General features: G+C 43.4%; 3 protein-coding genes across 5 annotated transcripts in view; 1 reads left to right on the top strand and 2 right to left on the bottom strand.

Moving 5' to 3' along the window:
* ANKFY1 (ankyrin repeat and FYVE domain containing 1) overlaps positions 1-9,652 on the bottom strand; it is a 44,980-nt gene extending 35,328 nt beyond the window's left edge. The window contains exons 1-2 of one of the 2 annotated variants that reach the window (XR_014541902.1): positions 9,573-9,621; positions 680-872 (exon numbers count right to left, since the gene is read on the bottom strand). Coding sequence is in view for 1 of the 2 variants with exons in the window: in XM_083587466.1 (XP_083443592.1) it covers positions 680-872; positions 9,573-9,582 (203 nt within the window). In the remaining variant the exon portion in view is untranslated. Of the gene's footprint in view, positions 1-679; positions 873-9,572 lie in introns of both variants that reach the window. The other variant, XM_083587466.1, reaches the window with a different exon arrangement.
* LOC310750160 (RNA-binding motif protein, X-linked 2-like) lies at positions 9,566-11,785 on the top strand. The gene is made up of 2 exons (XM_083588023.1): positions 9,566-9,625; positions 10,767-11,785. Exons 1-2 carry the CDS (start codon positions 9,581-9,583, stop codon positions 11,469-11,471), a joined length of 750 nt encoding a protein of 249 aa, XP_083444149.1. The 5' UTR covers positions 9,566-9,580; the 3' UTR covers positions 11,472-11,785.
* A 4,856-nt stretch (positions 11,786-16,641) lies between these two features.
* Positions 16,642-22,488, bottom strand: part of UBE2G1 (ubiquitin conjugating enzyme E2 G1) — a 32,314-nt gene continuing 26,467 nt past the window's right edge. For both annotated transcript variants that reach the window (XM_083587250.1, XM_083587249.1), the window contains exons 4-6: positions 21,868-22,046; positions 20,452-20,577; positions 16,642-17,718 (exon numbers count right to left, since the gene is read on the bottom strand). In XM_083587250.1, the coding sequence (XP_083443376.1) occupies positions 20,491-20,577; positions 21,868-22,046 (266 nt within the window). In that variant the 3' untranslated portion in view covers positions 16,642-17,718; positions 20,452-20,490. The remainder of the gene's footprint in view (positions 17,719-20,451; positions 20,578-21,867; positions 22,047-22,488) is intronic.

Raw genomic sequence — 22,488 nt, 5'->3', positions numbered from 1 at the left:
TTTGACACAAAATAATTATTTTGACACAAAATAATAATTGACACAAGCAAAAGAGTTTGTTTCTAACTTTACCCTGCAGGAAAACACAGGAAACTCCTTGCTTCCATTCTGTTAAGTTGGAGGATGAGTTTCTGCCTTCTGAAAGATTAGATTAGACTGCATTTCACCCAGTATAAGATCTTGGAACATTGTTTTTTCCAATGTTCAGAAGCAATCTAATGGCTTCCATGTTACATGTGTGAACAATATGCCTACATAGGCAAGCGTCCTCTAAAGGTGTTTAAACTATTTTGCTTCCTGTGCTTAATGCATTGTCCCTGCTTTCTTGCAAATGGCAAACATAGTGTAAAATAGCACAAAGAGAAAAAGAGGCACAGCATTTCAGAAGAGACTGTACCCGGTAAAAGCTGAAAGGGTGTTGGTGGAAGTGAAGAATTGGTAATGGATGCAAAAAATGGAAAGGAAGTTAAGCTTATTTGTGTACAAATTTACAGCACTTATGGTTGCAAAACAAGGTTGAGGCCCAAGTGGGTAATCTGATGAAATCTTTAAAAGGCAGAGGCCGGATTCAAATGTCAGAGTCAAACCATGGCTTGGCAGATGGGGTCATAACTTAAGTTCTGCTTCACACAGCAGCAGAACCCAGCCCATGGTTCTGTCTTCACCACCACACGTTTACCTGTATTGCTCCTGCTCATACAACTCTGCTACGATGGCAAGCAGCCGACTGATGAAGGAGTCGCTGGCACTCTCCTTGTTAGACTGAGCGGCCAAGAGAGTGCATTTCCTCTCCGTCTCAGTCAGCTTCTTCTGCAACTTGACATATTCCTGACGGAGAAGCATCAGATGTTTTTCCAGTTTGGCCACCTCTTCTGCAAAGACAACGGAACAAAATTCAAAACGTGGAGCAAAAGCCGACTGGCACCTCTGCACCAGGCTGCAGAGCACAGGGAGAGGAGGGAAGCGAGCCTTTTCCATCTTCTCTACGAAGAGAAGAGCTGCCTTTGGCTCTCCCTCAACTCACACAGCGGCAGTCATTCCAACAGGCTTCATGAACTGCTTCAGTCCCAGCTGACTGTTATAAGATCTGTAAGACTGGTGTCTGAGTTTGCCTCCCTGCCTCTTTACTCATCCCTCCTCATCCTTTTTCAATCGTGTCACGTCTCTTAGATATTGAGTCTGAAGGGAAGGAACTACTGGTGTGTGTTTTTTGTAAGCTAAAGAGTGGGATAGAAACACTTTATTTGTATAAACAGCTGAGTAGTGTAGCACGTGCTTTGCAACCAAAAGGATCTAGGGTCCTATCTATCTCTGCCTCATGTACCAGGCCTGGGAAGACCCCTGGCAGTCCAAGCAGACAGTATTGGCCTAGATGGACCAATTGTCTGGCTCAGTACAATACAGCTTCAAAGGCACAGAGCCAGCATAGCCAATGCAGTGCCTTCTAGAAGTTGTGGACTCCAACTCCCATGAGCCCCAGCCAGCACAGCAAATGGTCAGGAATGATGAGAATTGTAGTCCAACAACAACTGGAGGGTATCACACTGGATGGTCTATGCCAGGAATAACCAAACTAGGAGATGCCCTCAAGTTTGTCCCTTTGCATGCAGTTCTGTGGGGAATTAGTTTGTGACAAACATTCATTTTGATTCCATCAAACACAGAGGAGCTTTCTGAGAATGCACACGATTGCACCATTAGTCATTCCACTGTATGATTGTTCATCAGTACATTCTCTCTGCGGCACCCAATTTTAAAAAGATGCTGGACTATTTAAAAAAAGGTTTTGCGTGTACAAGCCTTGAGATAAAAGGTGAGGACAATGACACGCAAGGATTTCTGAAGATGCAGAGTTCTACAGTAAACACGCTGCTAAACATCACAGAGCACTTGAGCACTAAAGCATCAGCAGAAGATCCACCTGCTGCTCCCACAAATAAATACATTTCCAAAAGCAGAAACTTCAGAAAGAACTACAGTATGCCAACGATACTCCTGCCTGGTGTGAAGATTCCTTCCCACCTTGTGCTGGCAATACAAATCTCCACCTCCACCCACCCCCGGTGAAAAGGAACAAGGCCAGCACAGCAAAAAATAGGCACATTTTTGTTGGTGTCAGTCTTTCAGATTCTAAAAAATCCCAGAAATGCATTCCCTGAAGTGACCAATCCTAATCCCTAATCGGACTAAAATCAATTTTAAGAGCTCCGCTCTTAAGACATACTTTGACATGTCAGAGACTTGCTCAAGTCAAAACTTTTGGAATACCTTTTGGAAGTACTGGAACTCTGGCTTGTTGGGACCTCAGGTAAGTTAAGAGCGAAAGGATTAAAAAAAAAAAAAACTAGCCGCAGCTAAATGGTAGAGTACACACTCTGCATACAAAATCCCCCAAATTTGAGTCCTTAGATGTTTCTGGACCACAGCATGCATCATCCTCAGTCAGCATGGCCAATGGTTAAGGATTATGGGAAATGCGGTCCAACATCATTTGGGGACTCAAGGATAGGGAAGGCTGCTCCAAGAACCTGCTGGCTCAGACCAGCGATGCATCCGATCCAGCATTACATTCTCACAGTCACAAGCAGGAGATGTGTGGAACAGCAGTCTCCCAGTAATGAGCCCTAACAACTGGTATTCAGAGGTATATGAACAATGATACTGGAGGCAATATATAACCACCATGACTAGCAGCCACTGATAGTATTAATCCTCCCCATAAATTTGACTTAACACCATTTTAAAGCCATCTGAGTTGGCAGCCATGCCTTGCGGGAGCGAATTCCATAGTGCAACCATGTGCAGTGAAAAGACACACCTCCTTTTGTCTATCTTGATTCTTCCAGTGTTCAGTTCATTGGATGAGCCTGGGATCTAGTATTATGGGAGACAGAGGGAGAACAGAACCTCTCTCTGTCCACTTTCTCTATGCCACCCATAACTTCATACAGCTCAGTCATGCTGCCATCACAATTTGTCCCTAAAGAGACCCAAACAGTTTCCGTGGCATCTCTGGGGATCTCAGGTAGGAGGCCTAAGGAACGTCCTGGCTTTTATACTTGATACCCTTCAAAATGAGCAATGATAAAGGAAGTCTGAGGCTATAGGCTGCACTTCAACAACCCTCATAGTGGGGGAGGTGTATGCTAAGTTATTGTATCAATACACTGCATCTGATGACATTAAAGAGGCTTTCTTCATTGATCTTTATGCTGTCAAATCCACCAAGAATGACTAATTGTTTCCATTAAGTACCAGCCAGCAAGATTTGCTAAAAAGCCAGATATGTGGCATTAACTGTGCTTTGATACGCTGCTAGCAAATGCATCAAGGCTTGGCTAAGATCACCATTCACATTTTACACTGGTTGTAGATATAAAGAACTGACATCGCAAAGTAGGTGTACGTTAACAAAGAAATTCTGAATCATCTAACACGATCCTTACAAATCTAGTCCAAGACTCTGGTAGTATACTTATTCCGTACCAAGCATTTATTCTTAGGAAGGAGGTTACCAATATTTTAAAGGCAACTGCAATTTTAAAAGTTACACCAGAATTGAGGTTATACCTGGAGCAGGGGACCGGGTGTGCAAGAAAGGCTTGCTGAGCAGTTGAGAACTGTGTGTCATGAGTCCCAAAGAGCCATCGTGGAGGGGCTGGTTGGACGGGGGGGGGGGGCACAGCTGGAGGAGCTGCCTGCAAACGACCCTGGGAAGGGGCCCAGTGGTTTGGAACAGACTGCGTCAGGGCCATGAGTGAAAGGAGATGCTTCAATAGTCGGTTATCAATGAGGAGTTGGATACTGGGCAGGAAGGGGGTGTTCCAGTGGTATAGCCTGCCAGTATGCCACTCTGAACTCTGCACCCACTCCCCAGGGTCATCAAGAGGCAATCCCTGCACCCTGTTCTGGTTTGACCAGCCCCTACATGATGTCTCCTTAGACCTCAGGATCCTGTGCAGGCTCCAGCAAGGTATGTTTAACAGTAAAAGGAACTCTACAAAGGATGCACACGGGCAGGGATTCCCTATTCAATAAATACTGGTGAGTAGTGACTCCATGCATGGTCCTTAAGCATCCTGGAACAGCTGCCTTCCATATTAACTACTGCACTTGGCCACAATCAAATCATTTAGTTTCATGCTGTTTATTGTGTGTGCATGTTTTAATGAAGTTCAATCTTAATTCTCAGCAACCTTGAAAGGCAGAATATGAATAATTGTAACAAACAAAATGAGCCAAGCAAACTCAACCGCAACTCTTCCCAGGAGTCCTTCAGTTTGGACTGAAAAAAGGAGAATGAAGTCTTGCAATCTAAATACTGCCACTATATTATCCGGTTATTCTGAGTGTGATGCTGATAATGCCAAGATTGCAGGTTTGATCCCTACATGGGACAGCTGCATATTTCTGCGTTGCAGGGGGGTTGATTCTCAGGGTCCCTTCCAACTCTACAATTCTATGATTCTATATAGAATTTACCTTTCATGGTTAAGAAAGCCAAAAGCTTTACAAGAAAATCACACACCATCACTTTAAGGCAGTGAAGGATACCAGTATTGATCAGGGAACTTTCACTGAATAATGCATAGTTAGGCATTGCATGGAATGCTTTCATCTGCAGCAGAGCATTCAGCATCTCTAGATATATTCAGAGCAGGTTGTGGTTGCTTCTTGTAGAAACCAACTACTTAGCTGGCCAGCAGATAAACCATTTGTTAAAGCAAGGGTTGGGGAAACTGTAGAGCTGTAGATGTTCTTGGACTCCAGCTTCCATCTGCCCATCCAGTATGGCCAATGGTCAGGGATTGGTAGCTACCAAGTTGGAGAAGGCTGGTCTATACCATTAGCTTGACTGCAACTATTAAAGGTAAAGGTAAAGGGACCCCTGACCATTAGGTCCAGGGTTGCGGTGCTCATCTCGCTTTACTGGCCGAGGGAGCCAGCGTACAGCTTCCGGGTCATGTGGCCAGCATGACTAAGCCGCTTCTGGCAAACCAGAGCAGCACACGGAAACGCCGTTTACCTTCCCGCCGGAGCAGTACCTATTTATCTACTTGCACTTCGTGCTTTTGAACTGCTAGGTTGGCAGGAGCAGGGACCGAGAAACGGGAGCTCACCCCGTTGCGGGGTTTCAAACCGTCAACCTTCTGATCGGCAAGCCCTAGGTTCTGTCATTTAACCCACAGCGCCACCCACATTTAGGGCAATGCTAAAGTTTATCTCCTTCTATTTGAAGACTTTTGCAAGAGATCTCTAGATGTCCAGATGGGATTTTTCCAGCCTGGTTGATATTCAAAGATGACACATACAGTTCTTCAGTGACACAGACTGAGGATGGAATGTTAAAACAACCCCTTTTTAACTTAAAAAGCATGTTTTAATGGCTCAATCAACTAAAGAACTGAAGCCTTATTTTGAATATAGCTGGTGCAAATGGCTAGTGTTTTTACTAGAGGACTTATCTCTTCTCAAACACAAGTGGGAATGTCTCTTAACTGCTGTAACATATCTATTATCTAAAAACAGGGAAGTATATGTTTTTCTTCAGAACTGCTCCTTCATGTGCACAGTTATTCATATTCAAACAATTTACTCAATAAACTAAGTAACTTCTTTAAGTGGGCAGCAGTCCAAACTGTTGCACAACAGTGCCTCAACAGCTTTTTACCATTAAGCCAAGTCCTATTTACTTTGGAAAAACTTGCCCACCCACACTTTGTTGTGATTATTTATCTACTACCATTTGCTCACCCAGGGCACAGAGGGCAAACCAACCAAAGACAAACACTTCAGAAATTTGAGGGGAAAGAAACCTTAAAAGCAGGTCTCTTCATTATGAAGACCTGGGTTCTTCTTATTCTCCCAAGAAAACTTTCTGAGAAATGAAACTGCGTGGACAGATCTCTGGCTGTGAGAGGAAGTCAGTGAAATCTGCCAGATCATCACATGTAGGTGTTGCACAATTTTCAGTACTGTTTAAAAAATCCAAGTCATCTCTGAACATCCCAGGAAAGTGAAATGACTATATGGAAAGCAAATAAAAATTTACTAAACGGATATGCAATCTGTGACTTTGTTTGCATGTCACAGTAAATCAGAAACTATTTGCATTTCGCAAGAGCACAGAAGAAACACACCACATTCCTTGGCTCAGCATCACATCCAAACTAAGATAGTTAATAAGATAGTAAACCATGTTCTTGGATATGCAACTGAACAGCTCGATCCTAAAGAAATGGTCATTCATTCATTGAGGTGAGACTAGCATTTAGGTATGGGTGCAATCTTATGGTCACTTACTTGGCAGCTAGTCCTTTCTAAATCTAATGCCACAATCCTGCACACACTAACTAGGGAGAAGCCCCACTGAACTAAATTGGACTTCATGTCTGTAAATCTGCCTTAAACAGGACCCCATGAAAATATGACATGAGCTGTAGTCTTAAACATATTTACAAAATAGTACATTGGGCTGGATTTGTTTAGCACTGCAACCTAGGTTGCTTCATGCAACTCAACACCCTATTCTAAGTGCATTTACTACCAATGAAGACTCACTGATGTCACTGAAACCTTCCACAAATGGAAAGAGCTGGGTCAAAATCCCACATCAGCCATGAAATTAACCAGACGAACTTGAACCTGCCACTGTTTCTCAACCTAACCTGTTTCAGAGATTTGCAGGGAGGAAAATAAGAGGTGAGAAGGGATAAGTATGTATGCCACCCCAAGCTCCTTCAAGGAAAAGAAATACAAACCCTTACATACATTTTCTGCTATATTTTTCCAGGAACAAGTACATTCAAGGGCCCTCCCTACCACACACATAACCCCAATGCTCAAGGAAACATCCATGAGATGGGTTGTGGGTTTGAGCCACAAGTTCAGCAAAAATATTCCTGCATGGGGGGGGGGGGGTTGGACTAGATGACCCTTGTGGGCCTGTGCAACTCTACAATTCTAGGATCCCTCATCTTCCTATCCTCTGCAAAAGAAACAACTGAATAAACTTCCCTTTGCTTTTAATTGCTTTTGTTCATATCCCTCACCAAAGGCTAACTTTTTATGGATGCTTTCACAAAGTTCCTTAGTTCTTATCTCCTAGTGAAATGAAGCCCACATAGATACAAGTAAACCTAGTGCACATTCCTCCCCACTGTTAACCTTGGCTTCAGCCTGCCTCCCCCTCTGCCTCCATCCTCCACACCACCTCTAGACTTTTACATTGTAAGCTGTTTCAGGCAGAGACCTGTTGTCTTGCTGTAATTCTATAAAGCACCAAGCACACGGACTGCGTTATGCATAACAGAACGAATCTCTTCCAGCAAGAACCTTCCCTTGCCTTGTTTTGCCTCTGTAAAATAGCATGCACACCAAGGACCCCATGGGCCATGACTACTATTACTAAGTAGATCCCAGCTTTGGGTGGGATCTAGCACCACTTCAGTTCTTGGGCAGCCTTCTCTGTGAAGGGCCATACACACTGAGGGTACTGTATAAATAATAACAATGACTGCACTCTCCCTGGGGCAGAGACACGTTACAGAAAAGCAACATGAATACACAAAATAATATGGAGGTGATTTTTGTAATCCTTTACAAAAAGTTCAGAAGAGTTACTAAAGTGTCTTAAAGCCGCTGTGCTGTTGTGGGTGTGCAGGAAACAATGTATGCCTTAATTGAAGTTGTTTAGGGGATACAGTACTAACAATCGAGGCAACAAGCTGAGTTCTAAGCAGCTGAGATATGGGAAGGGTCATACGCACAGAATTTGAATGCAGAAGGTGCCAGGTTCAATCCATGGCATTTTCCACTGGACTCTTAGAAAGCTGCTACTGGTAGGCAACTAGAGGGAGAGACTGGCAGATCTGCACCATACATTAAAAACACACCCAGAGCACATTTAAAGCACATATATTTCCACAAAGAATCCTGGGAACTATAGTTTGATAAGGAATGGTATATCTGTGAGGGGTAAACTACAGTTCCCATGATTATTTGGAGGGCGGAGGTTGTGTGCTTTAAGTGTTTGCTGAATGCAGTTTAAATCTATGGTATGGATTTACCCACATGTAACTCAGTGGGGCCAACTACACTTTTTCATGTAGAAGGTCCTAGGTTCAATTAAAAGCACTAGATGCCAGGAGATAGGATAGACAAATGGACACACCATTACCACCAGTCAGTGTAGAAAGTGACATTGTATAGGGCAGACTCTTTATGTTCCTAAGTGGGTGGGTGGGTGCATGCATACAGGGGTGGAGTGATGCCACTATGACTCCCCCATTTCAAAGAAACACCTCCTTTCTAGGAAGATAGTCTTCCTCTACTTCCACACATAAGCTTCTACTTAACTCACCAAGCAGAAAGAGTTGTTGGAAAAGTCTCTCTCACGCCCCACTGCATACATACAACACCCCACCCAGGGCCAAGTAACACTCACTCCCAGGCGACCTCCTCACAACCCTTGCCTTGCCACAGTAGTTTATGCATCGATTACTTCAAGACTGGATTACTGCAATGTGCTCCTGATCTGGAAGTTGCAGTTCATGCAGAATGCTGCAGCATGATTGCTGACAGCAGCAAGGCATCGTCAACCCATAACACCTGTGCTCAGAGCCCTGCACTAGTTGCCAATTTGCTACTGAGCCAAGTTCAAGGTGTTACTATTGGCATATGAAGCCCTCAACAACTCGGCACAAGTTTACTTTATCAGATGTGCACCCACTCAATGGCTTTGATCAGCGGAATCAGCAGTACTTACAGATGCCACATAATACCCGTTCCGTATTTGTAAGAGCTTGATCCTTTAGTGCACCTTGGAACTCCCTGCCTATTGAGAACAAGCAGGCGCCTTCACCGTACTCTTTTTTTTTGGCACCTGCTAAAAGTCTACCCAGAAAGCCGAGATACTTTTAATCTGCTTCAGTTATCTTAACTTTTGTATTTTGAAGGCAGGGTTGTGAATTTTTCTATATTTTAGTATTTCATCCTTTGTAAACTGCTTTGATGTGTGTGTGTTTGCGTGCTTTTTTTTTTGTTTGCGTGCCTTTTAAAATCAATGGTCTATAAATTTTACGGCGCCAATAAAACAAACCCTGCGAGGTAGGTCAGGCTGAGGGGCTGTGACCTGCCCCCAAGGTCACTTGGCCGAGTTGGAGGCGTGGGGTGGGGAGGATTTGAACCCAGGTCTCTCCCAAGCCCTGGTCCACATTCTCTCTAACCGCTGCACCACTATGGCCTCGCCTACCTCCCAGGGCTCTTGTGAGGATATAAGACGGGGGTGGGGAAAAGGTCCACCTATCCTGCCTCGATCTCCTCGGGAGGGAATAGAGTTAAATAAAATACTAACACAAATAAACGAGGCACGCCCAAACACTCCCCCCCCCGCCCTCCAAGCCGGTTTCAATCTGCCCCCACCCCGCACCAACCCAGCAGCACCAAAACCACTGTTAGCTAAGCGCTCCGCCCCACAGAAAAACCGCCTGAGGTGGGAGAAAAAACCCTCCCGCTCCTCAAGGTGCAGCTGGCATTGCCGCCGCCGCCGCCGCCGCCCGCATCGCGCATACCTTCCGCCATGTTGGCCCTGGGCCGCTGCCTCGGAGCTCTCGCGAGACCTGAGGTGAGAGCGGGAGGCGGAGGGGCGAGATAGAGCGGGGTGGGTCGGGGAGGGAGGGGGGAGGAGAGAAAAGGAGGCGGTGCGCGCGCGCGCGCAGTAGCGGCACAGCCTTCCTGACTGGGCTGAAGTTATGGCCGCTGGGAAGAAGCTGCAGGAGGACCGAATTCGGGTTTCGAAGGAACAGTTCTACACCGCGCGTTCTTCTCCGAGGTCTTCCTTTCCCGCCCCGAGGGCGATGTGCCTCTGAGCACGTGCAGAGTACCACCACCTCTGACTGGAGAGGAAGTTTTGTCTTGCTTTTAAAAGCGAGGCCATGGCCAAAGTGCCTCTCTGAGCATATTTTTATTTTATGTACTCAAGGGTGGCGTACGTGGTCCTCCCGCGCCCTCATTTTTAACCTCAACACACCAACCCTGTGAGGTAGGCCGAGAGGCAGGGACTGGCCCAAAGCCACTCAGGTTGAGCTTCCTAGCTGAGCTAGGATTTGAACTGTGGCCTTCCAGGCTGTAGTCCGATACTTCAATCTGTTTTAAATATTGTAAAAAGGTAAAGGGACCCCTGACCGTTAGGTCCAGTCGTGATCGACTCTGGAGTTGTGGCGCTCATCTCGCTTTATTGGCCGAGGGAGCCGGCATACAGCTTCCGGGTCATGTGGCCAGCATGACTAAGCCACTTCTGGTGAACCAGAGCAGCGCACGTTTATGTTCCCGCCGGAGTGGTACCTATTTATCTACTTGCACTTTGACGTGCTTTCAAACTGCTAGGTTGGCAGGAGCAGGGACGGAGCAATGGGAGCTCACCCCGTCACGGGGATTCGAACTGCTTACCTTCTGATCGGCAAGCCCTAGGCTCTGTGGTTTAACCCACAGCGCCACCCGCATCCTAAATATTGTGCTTTAATATTAATACAGTATTGTGTTGCAATCTACCCAGGGACCTTAGGTTGAGGGGTGTGCAATAAGTAATAATAAAAGAGAGAAAAGAGAAGGCTGCCTTCTGTAAATTAGAACACATGGCCACTCCGCTGCCATAACAGAAGTGTAAATGCATTTGCTACCTAACGGGGCTTTTGAAAGGTCAGTAAATTTTTATGAGTGTTTTAAAAATATTTTTTCTTTTCTTTTTCTTTTTTTGCACACAATAGACGAAGAGAACCAGCATGAATCCACTAACCAAAGTGAAGCTGATCAATGAGCTGAATGAGCGTGAGGCACAGCTTGGTGTACAAGATAAGGTCTCCTGGCATGCAGAGTACAGTGACAGTGCTTGGGTGTTTGTGGGTGGTCTTCCCTATGAGCTGACGGAAGGCGACATTGTTTGTGTGTTTTCACAGTATGGGGAAATTGTGAACATAAATCTGGTGCGTGATAAGAAGACAGGGAAATCCAAAGGCTTCTGTTTCATTTGCTATGAAGATCAGAGAAGCACCATTCTTGTGGTTGATAATTTTAATGGAATAAAGATTAAAGGAAGGACAATTCGTGTGGACCATGTGGCTAACTACCGCCCACCGAAAGACTCCGAGGATATTGATGATGTGACAAAAGCGCTCCGAGAAAGAGGATGTGGTGCTAAAACACCTCCAAGTTCACCAGAGTCCCCCAAAGACAGTGAGGTGGTGGTAAAGAAACACAAAAAAGAGAAAAGCAAGGAGAAGAAAGAGAAAAGAGAGCACCAAAAACGGGTGAAAGAGGAACAGCTTGCAGACTCGCCTCCTAAAACCAAGATCAAAGTGGAGAAGGAAGACCCAAGGTATGAATGGAATGCCAATGCGAGTCAGCAGATCTGGAGTAGCACATCTGGGCACAAACATGCAAGCTGGGCACAACATGAACGGGAGTCTAAGTAGGAGCATGCGAGAGTTAGGTCTCCAGACAGCCACAGACAGGGACAGGAAAGAACAGAGAATAATCCACAGTGAGAAGCACAAGAAGGTAGATACTCCCAAAGAAAGGCCCCGAGCGACAGAAAGCAGATGAACCTGGGAGTGATGTGAGAGAAGAGAAGCCCTGCAAGGAGGAGTCTTCAAGCCACCACAGACCTGACATGCAGGGAGCCCTGAATCCTTGGTGGAGTTAATGTTGTGTGCTGTTGACCTCCGTTTTTTAAGTAACTTTGGATTGGTTTTAGAAACAGAATAATAAAATTTGCATATAGACCAAGTCTTTACATGTTGTTTTTGTGTGTGTAAAAATTAAATTCTGCTTCTCCCTGTCCTGTACGGGGGGGGGGGGGGAGAGAGAAAATCTTTTCTGTAAACTTGTAAGTTGTGTGCCAATAACAGGAATAGCGATGGAGAAAAATAAAAATTAGAACAATTAAGTGTTAAAACATTTATCTCCACTCCTTTGTAGTAGTACAAAATCTGGAAGAAAAAGGGTTTCTGATAAACACTGCAATCCTTTTATGTACCTGAGAATAAGTCCCACCGAACTCAATGGAGCTTACTCCTGTGTAGGCATACAGACTACACTACTAATTATGTCTCTTATTACAGACTTGGGCCTCTGTGGCATTTGCCAAAATCCAAAAGCAACACTACAGTAGAACTTTACATTAGGACCAAAGTAAGATTGAAAAGGAGCAAACCCAAGTTCAGAGTTTCAGTGAACTGTGAGGATTATTAGTCCTCACAGGAAGTATGATGCTGCTACTGCATTTTCATTTTTCCTAGTGGCCAACATGACTACCTAAAATTTGTTTTGATTGTGCCAAGAGTTGTCTAGATCTTTAATATGCTATCCAATCCTAATATTTTCCAGATTGGGAAGAAGGAATACTACATTCTTTGTAGTATCCCATTGAATTCCATTAGTAGTTGCTGTTGACATCTGTCTGACTCAAGAGACAGACAGATGGAGTGTGCCTTTGGAGGTCAAACCGCTGTGTTACCAGCACCGAAGTAACCTCCCTGGGATGCAGCCAGGGCAGTGCGAACAGAGGTCCTGGGTTGCCCAGATGACAAACCCCACCTCTCGGCTTCACTGATGTGGTCCAAAGGAAAGCAGAGCAATATGTTTTGGCACCAACTTGGCAGGAGTTGCCAGAAGGAGGCATACAAAGCAACATTCAATCGTGTTAGGAAGTCCACTCTGGATTTCTGCAGGGTTTATTCCTTAGCCTTTTCTTCTGAAGATGTGCAAGACAGTAGAAGTTTAGGATCAGTTTTCCTTCTCCTAGATGGGTTACCTTCCCAGGTTGACAAGCCTCATCTGCCCCTCACTTTCTTCTACAGCACATGCAGAAACAGCCTTCTTTACCATTGGACCCACTATTGGTCTCGTTTGTTCAATCCGCCAGAGCATGTATTCACATTTTAGTATTTCAGTAAGGTAAAGGTACCCCTGCCTGTACGGGCCAGTCTTGACAGACTCTAGGGTTGTGCGCTCATCTCACTCTAGAGGCCGGGAGCCAGTGCTGTCCGCAGACACTTCTGGGTCACGTGGCCAGCGTGACGAAGCTGCTCCGGCGAACCGGCACCAGAGCAGCACACGGAACGCCGTTAGTATTTCAGTACAGTAGAATAATTCCTGCACATACTTCCATAGTAGCCAGTGATGAAAAAGCTTCTCCCAGAAGTTTGCTGTGTACCCCAGCTACATCCAATGCAAAACAGAGAATGAAATGTGCCATGTTTACCCTAAAGTCAGAGTACAAAAAATTATTTACATCCTGCCTGAACTACTCTGGCCCATTGTCATGAATGATGGGAACCGAGGTCCAATATCCGGACAACCACACATTCTCCACCACTTTTACACTGATGTGAACTGGCCCCATGATTGCCTGTGGAGGACCAGATATCTGACACCAAAATTAAATTTACAGATACAAGGGATAGGGCTTTTCAGTGGTGTCACTCCCTGAGGAAATCTGACAGGTCTTTAGATACGCTGAAGACATTTTCTTGTAGTGCAATACTCAAAATCATAATCCCTATGGTCTGCATGCGTACTTAGGTACTGCTTTTAAAATTATAAATTGAAGTGGTCTATGACATTCCTAAGAACTCAGGAAGCTGCCTTATACCAAGCCGATTTAATGGTCCATTTGCTCAGTATTGTTCACACTGATTGGCTCTCCTGTGTTTCAGAGACACGGGAGTTTTTCCTAGCCTTACCTGGCGATGCCAGGAATTGAACCTAGCATTTTCTGCGTGCAAAGCAGATGCTCTCCCACTGAGCTAAAACCCTTCAAGCTTCTTTTTACTATTCACACTTTTAGTAAGATAAGCAATGGAAATATCTTCCTGAAAGACAAGATACAAATGAATTAAAAAAGTCAGGACTGGAAGAGATGTTTTTACTGAACCTTGGATCCAGCTGACATCTTGCCTCCTATGCCCACCAATATACCCTTCTTAACAGAGACAGGTCAGTCTTTCCTGCAGTTTGTGCAGTGACCTGTAAACCTCCACAAGGCAAGATAAACCTTTTAAACAAGCTGGTTAATATCCCAAGAACTGCACTCTTAACAGCCATCTATCAGGCCCTGAAGGAAGAATAGGAGAGACATTCCCATTTCTGAATAACTGTTCTAGGGGTGAGCTTGGAAAAAAGAAACCAAGCTTATTTCCAACAAAAGAAAAAAGCATGCAGTTGTCACCTTGCTGGCATCCATCTGTCTCAAAGTGTGTGTGTGTGTGTGTGGTGTCAAACTGCTGCATTAGCATTTTCTTCTTGGTCACCAACCAACCAATAACAGGAACTCTTCCACAGTAGTCCTTTAAATGGTGTAACAGTGTAAGCACTTGCAATCAACCACAACACAGATTTAAGCAGACATGTTCAGAACCAAAGAATAAGTCTAATGCCAGCAGTAGCCAGGACACAACTTGTTATAAAAGCAAGCACAAAATAATGTTGTAACTTCATATAACACAATGATCAATTAGATTTTAGCCTTAAAAGTTTTGACAGCTTCTTCAAAAAGATGTGGTTTAATTTGTCTGAAGTGGGAAATATCCCCCAGCAACCCCTCCCAAACCATTCTGGATCCTTTAGAACTGACAAAAGAGTTAGATGCCTGCTCTCTCCTAGCCCCCCTCCCCTGCCCACTTCCAATGGAAAAGTCAAAGCTTTCCCACAATCCAGCTGGGTTCTCTGCTCAGCCCTGCTTCACCCAAGGTGACAAGAGAAATTCTCCTGCCTCTCAAACTGCCATCACTGCAGTGCAGCTTGTGTTCAAGGGACAAATAAGTGAATGCTTTGTGTAGACGCAAGTTGGGAGACCTTATTATTCCACATCCAGCTGGCCGCCTTTTGGATCACAATAGCTGCCCTAGAATCACTGGGATATTTCCCTTCATATTTTAATTATGGAATAGATGGCCAAAATGTAAGACAACCGTCCCCCCCCCCCCAATGTCTTACGCAAGCAGAAGAGAACAAATGCTAGCCAGCTGGCTGGCAAGGACTCTCCTCCCCCCACCTCAGCAGGAGCCAAACAATTTTGGTTCTTGTTTGAGCAATTGTCTAAATCCAGCTATTGTGTCTGGGTACTAAACAGCTCAGAAGCAGCAAATACATCTGTCTGGCTAAAAAGAGAGCACTTAATTAAGTACCATTTCTAATTCATAGCAGCTTAGAGTAACTTTATGCTGCTGCATGTACCCAGACAAATAGGACAAAACATTGCTGCTTTTAAAGAAAATCCAGAGGCAAGAACTCCCTACCTCTATTTCAGGATTTAATTGTTATTTCTTCTAATTGGCAGGTACCAATGGTGATTCCCCTGGCATTCATAACTGGTACACTATTTTCCTCTCTGAAACCTACCATATGTCCCCCCCCCTTCCCCATAATTCCTTTTGTTTGAAATGGTAGCCCTGAAAGCAGGCAGGTCTGGCCCACTGCTTATAAAAGTGCTTCTGCTTAAAGGTTGCTTTACAAGCACATAGATCCCTCCATTCAAACCCAATGCAATTAACTGCGTTCAACAAAAAAGCCACAGAAGACCCATTCAACTCAGTCCCTCTGTTATGTTAACAAATGTTTCCTTCTACCAGAAGGATATTTACATGGCATCAGAGGCTGTACTGTCACTGTAAAATGAGGGCAGTTAGTATGTTTTGTCAAGAACTGCAGGGGCAAATGCATGATGCAGCACTACTAGGGACCTGTGTGTACTTTTTCGTTCGTGTCATGTAACTCAGCCTAAGTGCCACCTGCCCCCACATTATACCATAGGGAGGCTGCTACTATTCCTTTGTGGATTCAGAATTAAAGCAAGCAATTTGCCTCCAGCCACTCCTTTGAAGCACTGCTGTAAACAGCAGAAACAAATTGCTGCAGAACGAAAAGACCAAAGAAGCCTACAAGTAAATCCTACAGTGAATGTAACATTGCAAGATTAAATGCCTCAAATGAGGAGAGATTACACTGGCCCAGAACATAAAGCCATTGTTGCAAGGAGTTTTGCCATTAAGAAGGGCCTCTGCAATGGTGCCACCCCCCTCCCTATCAGTATGGTCATTTTATTTATTCTTCCTCCATATCAAAGGGTGCTGCTGGATGGGTGTTGACTGCAGAATCAGTGCTCTTCAGGCATGCTTTTTTTTTATAGTGTCCACACAAAGTTAGCATCAAAATACCAGCCCACATTTCCTTCCCCCATTTACTCTCCCCAGGAAAAACCTGGTAAATAAAATAACCATGGCTGTCTATAACCTGTTTGCAAATTAATCCCCGGTCTGGAAACACCCTGAGTCTACAGTTGAATATTATACTTGTCCAACTTTGGCTTATGTGAACAGTTAATTTCCAAAGGAACAACCACTCAGTATTTCAACGAAAGCAAAATTCAATGCATTTTTTCTATCTTCTGCATTATCAGGTTACAGTCACTTTCCATGGAGGTTCACTGAACTCCTTAGAAGTCAGTTTCCAAGAATACGAGTCACCTTTTGATGAAGTCTCAAGCAGTTGTTGTCCATCGGCTACCAGCATCTTCATGCTTAATGCTCTCTGAAAATGTGCTCTCATTTTTTATACTGCATAACAGCCAACTTGACACCAAGCTATTGGAAAAATTTATATTTTGGAAGAACTCACTACAGAAGGTGACAGAATTCCAAAATCAAGTTACATGAAAATATACATCGCAATTTGTCTTTATACATTAAGTGAGGAAAACCTGCAGGAGATCAAAAGGCAAAGAAATATAAAGAGGGGGGAAAGAGGAAGAAGAGGGAAAGGGAAATAGCATTTGATAGCAAAACCAGAACTCACTTGAAAGCCTACAGCTCTGCATGCTTTTATTTATCCAACTTCAAACCAGGCAAGAAATCAAAAGAAAGCAGTTCATCCTATATTGGGCTAACATACTTAGCTGACCACTTCCAAAACAAATGCTCTCAACCCTTTTGGGAAAGATAACAGGCTCAAGGGTGCTCCACAGCTGTAAAATCTTATTGCTACATCCAAGCCAAGAGATGAGCACAGCTGGGTCATAATGCAAGGGAAGGAACTGCACCTCCTGATGACAGTGCTCAAGTCATCATTAGAATCAAGTAATAGATCTGTGTTGTATTTATGTAATCTGAAAAAAAGGTAAGGGGGAAGGGACAGCATTACAAAGGTATTAAACTTTATTAAAGTGAGAGATTTTAATGAATCTTCAATGGCTGAAAAGAAAAAGTTAAAACAGAATTTTTAAATCCTAATTTGTTTTAGACTGACATGCTTCACGAGAAATTTTAAAGACTCATAGGGAAAACCAGGGAGGGGGGAAGAAGAGAAAAATGGAAAACCTGCTAAAAATCTTTAGAATTTACACGATTCTTATTCTAACTACAAGACAGCATTATTTGGTACAATGTGTATTTGTGGATGTACATGAACAGTATATATTATCCGGATCATGTTGTGCTATGTACACATCTTTACAATTCTTCCTGAAGGTTAAAGCAGTTCCATTAGTTTTCAAAATGCGCAAATCCTTGTTGGCACTTGTTAGGCTCTTTGTCAGCATTAATAACTGGCATGTTTTATTGCAGCCCAGTTCCAGCCAGTGTCTGCCAACTTGGTATAAACAGAAGTCCAGCATTAGGTGGATAGAGTGCAGGAAAAACAGTGCCATGTTCCTCAATTGGAGACCTACAAAGGTAAGAACAAAGAACCATCAGCCAAACTAGATCTAGTCTTCATGGCATCATCAAATGACAGGCTGCAGCAGACCGAAAAAGAAAGTTCTCTGTAGCGAGTGCTTCCAAGATAGGCTGATGTGAGAACTCTCAGTACCAGCATCTGAACTGCTGTTCAGAGCCCCAGTTAGGTTTGCTCTAGGGTTGCTTTCCAGAGGCCAGTCCTACAGGGAGCACACAACTAGAATACTAACACAATGAGCATCTTCTGTACTTAAGTATTTTACAGAGATTCAAATGAACTTTAACTGCCATTTCCTAAATTAAAAACTATGGTTTGATCTTCTGCAAATCCCATTTAAAAAACAAACATGTTGAGGGGCACATCAAGTTGGCAGCATTGCCCTGATGAAATACATCAGAATGTTCAAGTTACAAAAGACGCATCACTGAAAAACCTGTGTTTTCAGCAAAGTTGTGTTCAGCCACACGTTTTTAGCCACTTCTGACAGGAACAGCTCACTCAAAAAGATTGCTCCATCTACCAACTGAGTGTGTAGGAGAGTCTGTTCTTTACATCAGTGTCCTTTAGGTGCTACATCCCATTATTTCATTAAATATTTCTGTGAAACTTACAAATTTGTATACTTTGAGCAGGTTGTTGCCCAATTAAAAGCATCTTACTTATTTACAGCAAGAGCAATGGGAGCTGAAGTATCAGGGCTTCAGGGCTCACTTGCTGAAACCAAGAACACTATAACCTTAGTTGTCAAACCAACTCAGCTACAATACTTAGTAGGGTTTCTTTTCCCCTCAGCAGCTACTAAAATTAAGCATCCCAAAAGCATCAATAGTAAGTGGGAGTAGCAGTACAATATACTGTGCCAAAATGGTAGTTTGGCAACTCAAACCGTCAGTGGCAATAACATGCCAGCTGCAGAGAGGAAATCTGCCTGCAGTAAAACTTTCATTACAGGCAAAAGACACAAGCATTTATATGGCACATGCAGTAGTCCTCTACAATGTGCAAATGGGTGGGATTGCTTTTTTGTACAGGCCACACAACTCAGCTAAGATATCCCTGCATTTGGAAGGCTTACTGCCCAATAAGTTTCTCACTGACTGCATAACTGAAAAGCAACCCCCAAACCCAAAATTAGAGATATGAAGTGTCCCGTTAAGGCTGTACCCACAATGACCACCCCATACCCAACGGAGTGTTTGAGGGAATCTTGAAAGGGGACTAACTCAACATTTAATAAAGCCAAGTGCAAAGTTCAACCACTGGGGTGAGGGGCATATCTGCCAACACAGACAAGCAGAAGCCTAGTTACCAAAAACAGCTAGTTCTCATATACATACATCAAAAGCTGCATGTTTAGTTTTCAGCTGGCAACACCAAGATTCTTTGGAAATCATCAGTTGCAGGATTACCATCAGCAGTAACCACAAGTGCTACAGAGACACATACAAGCAACAGAGACTAATGTTTTACCAACTCTGGCACAAATTATTAAGCAAAACATGTTCCATTCATGCAGGATGGCTTAGCTTTGGAGTGTACTACTGGAGTTATATTAGGCAAATAGGCTTCTGCTGAAAAGCTGACATTTTCCAGACACCACGACTACTTCTTTTGCTGGGGGCAGGGGTGGGATAAGAGTTATAACTTTACTTATAACCAGGTGTTGCATGGAGATATCAGTAGTGTCCAGTCCTGCTTAGTGTTCCCCACTTGTTCACCGAGCCCCTGACACCAGTACTTTGTCTTTGAGGAAACAAAAAGCTAGAAGGCTGCAATATTCTCGGGTTTTGTAAGTATCTCCAAGTACGTGGGCTAGTCTTTGACATTTATGTGTCTTTTAAACGACTTCTGAAACAGGTTCAGGCCCCAGGTTTGGGACCCAGTACCTAAGCCACAGCGTCGTCTGGTTCTGCTCCTTGTACACTCAGCTAGAGCTTGTGGAGCTGCAATTTTTTTTAACCTCCCTCTTCCCTCCAAGGAAGGGAAGTGTGACAATACATGGCCCTCTCCCACACCGCCCCTTATTTCCACAGCACAGTAAGCACGTTACCCCAAGTAGCTTCTGCTGCTGAGCAGGGATTTAGACTGGGTTCGCACAGCGAACTATACCACTTGGGCTCTTGCTTGGATTTTTCAGGGACTGGGGCTATGGACAGTGTTCTATCATGTGTACCAAAACTCCAGTGCTGTATGCAATGTTTAAAACATGTTTGTTTAGCCAACGCTATCCCGACGTGTAGAAGTTACATGCGTTTTCTTTTCAGCCACAACTGGTTTTTATCACCTTTTGATTATTTTTCAGAACTGTTTTTAATTGTTTTAATGTTTTATAATGTTGTAAACTACTTAGAGGGTTCTCCCTCCATCAGTCAGTATATAAATTTTGTTTAAAGAGGAAATGGTGCTCTAATTTCAGTTTTAGGAGCCTTTTGTGACTGGAGTGGGAGAATTGTGGTGTGTGTGTAAAATATGAAAATACTACAATATATAAATATAATAAAATAATCTGGCCTGAACATTAAAGAACTATCTCCTAGCAATAAAGGAAAACAAAATCTTATCTGCTGAATAAATGCAGAAGAGAGAGAGAGAGGAAATACACATTTGTAGAACGTGAATACTTACCTCACTGCCTTGAGCATTCAACATGTAACAAACACGTTCTGGATTTTCCAATGCAAAATGGAATTTTCCATTAAAAAAATTTTAAACCCTACTTACCCTGAAAAAAAGTGAAGCTACTAGCTGCTGAATTAAGTGTCACTCAAAAGCAGTCTCTTGGCTTTTTCTTACACAGCGGGCAACTTTCCTTTTGAATTCTCCATTTCTATCTTCCCTCCATTCTTTCTGTAAATTGAAATCCAAATTTCAAATGATTCTTCAAGCCACCACAAGTAACTTCATTATTTTTTCAGCTCCTCTAAAACCCACGAAGAGTGCTATAAAATACTTGGCAATAAAAGTAACCAACATTTGTAATTAAATACGAAACTTCCGTCATTAAAACAAGAGTTTTAATTGGTAGCTTGATGGGTGGTGTCATAGCAAGTGCTATCTGGGATTCAGTTTTGTTTTTTAAAAGGAGGACTTTTCCATTGATCTTTGATTGACAGTATACAAGCCATCCATTCTGAAGCCTGAATCAGGGTTATATGTATTCTAAGCTAGAAGAATCAACATTCTGTGCCAAATCCTGCATCTTGAGTAAGTTAATCAGATCTGCGTAATCAATCATCCTGCTCTTTCCACTTATCAAGACACACCAGGATCAAAGCAGAATATTGAAACCACAGTTCCTGAAACACTTCCTTCTATTTCAAGAATTCACAAGGCCGCATGCTACATTTTCAAGTCCAATTTGGCAGTACCAGGAAAAACTCCAAACTCATGGACAATTAGATACCATATTCCATGCTTGTATAAGTTCAGTCAGAGGTTTAAAGGTATGCAGCTCTTTCTGAGACAAAGAACCTAAACAGAAGTGATACTCCAATATATGCAGTGGTGTATCAATCAAGTAGGAACTCTTCTCAACCTGAGCACACAAGATGAGCAGGAAAGGGCAGGTACATATAAATAACCAACTGGACAACTATCATGTAATACAGTGGTACCTCCAGTTACGAACGGGATCCGTTCCTGAGGCCCGGCCATATCCCGAAAATTTCGCAACCAGAGGATCGCTACTGCACACACGCATGGTGCTGCAGAGTGCTTCTGCACATGCGCAAAGCGCGCAGAGTGTTTCTGCGTGAGCGGCAAACCCACTTCTGGGTTTGCCACAGCCGTAACCCAAAGATTCTGTAACCTGTAGGTTACACAACACAAGGTACCACTGTATTTATTACATACATGCCTGTTATTGTTCACACAGTTAAGAAAAAAAGATTACAAATATGGCTGCTTATTTAAAAAAATCCAGAGATGCTGGTCACCTCTGAATATGGACAGCAAAATAGGGAGAGACTCCTATTACACTTGAAATTATACCATGACCACATTACATTTGTTCAACTCCTGTCCCTTTTATTACTAAAAAGTCATCTTAATGGGATAAAGCTGTGTGCCGTGAAACCATTCCACGGTATTTCAACAGTAATGCTGGGAAGAGATTTATTTACAAGCTGCAAGTCATACCGCTGCATCAACGTTAGCAGGAGAGTCACCGTTGGGATCTGCCAGCATAGAAATTACACTAATCATTATGGTTTCCACAGTATGGATGGGAAGCCAGCGTTCTTCAGGTTTCTCATAGCCATATTTGTCTTCACCAGGTTCATGAAGGATGGAAATACAGACATCACCATTTTTATCAACTACCAAGAAGAAAAAAAATAGAATTTCAGAGCCTTAACATTGTAGCACAAGTCCTGTCTTCAGATAACAATGAAAAGCAAAGTAGTGAGGCTGCTGGAGAGTTTTGTCCTCTGCTATGGCCATCAATTCCACCCAACTATTAAGGATAACATTAATAGGAATATTTGTCAGAAACATGGAGTACAAGTGTTAATAGTGAGCAAGATTCAGTTGACTGACAATAGGATTCACAACTAGTTAATATATGGAATTTGCTGCCCAAAGATGTGGTGATGAATGTTAGCTAGGGGAGGATAAACATATCAATGATTATCAGTGATGTTCATGCCCTGTTTGTGGAAGCATCTGTCTGGCTCTTGGGAAGGGCAAGTTGAAACAGATGGACCTTTGATCCAATCCAGTAAGGCTCTGCTTACATTCACAATATATGGATCCACCAGC

This window comes from Podarcis filfolensis (genome assembly GCF_964270895.1).
Source record: "Podarcis filfolensis genome assembly, chromosome: 15".
NCBI lineage: Eukaryota > Metazoa > Chordata > Lepidosauria > Squamata > Lacertidae > Podarcis > Podarcis filfolensis.
This window is presented reverse-complemented; position numbering and strand designations above follow the sequence as displayed.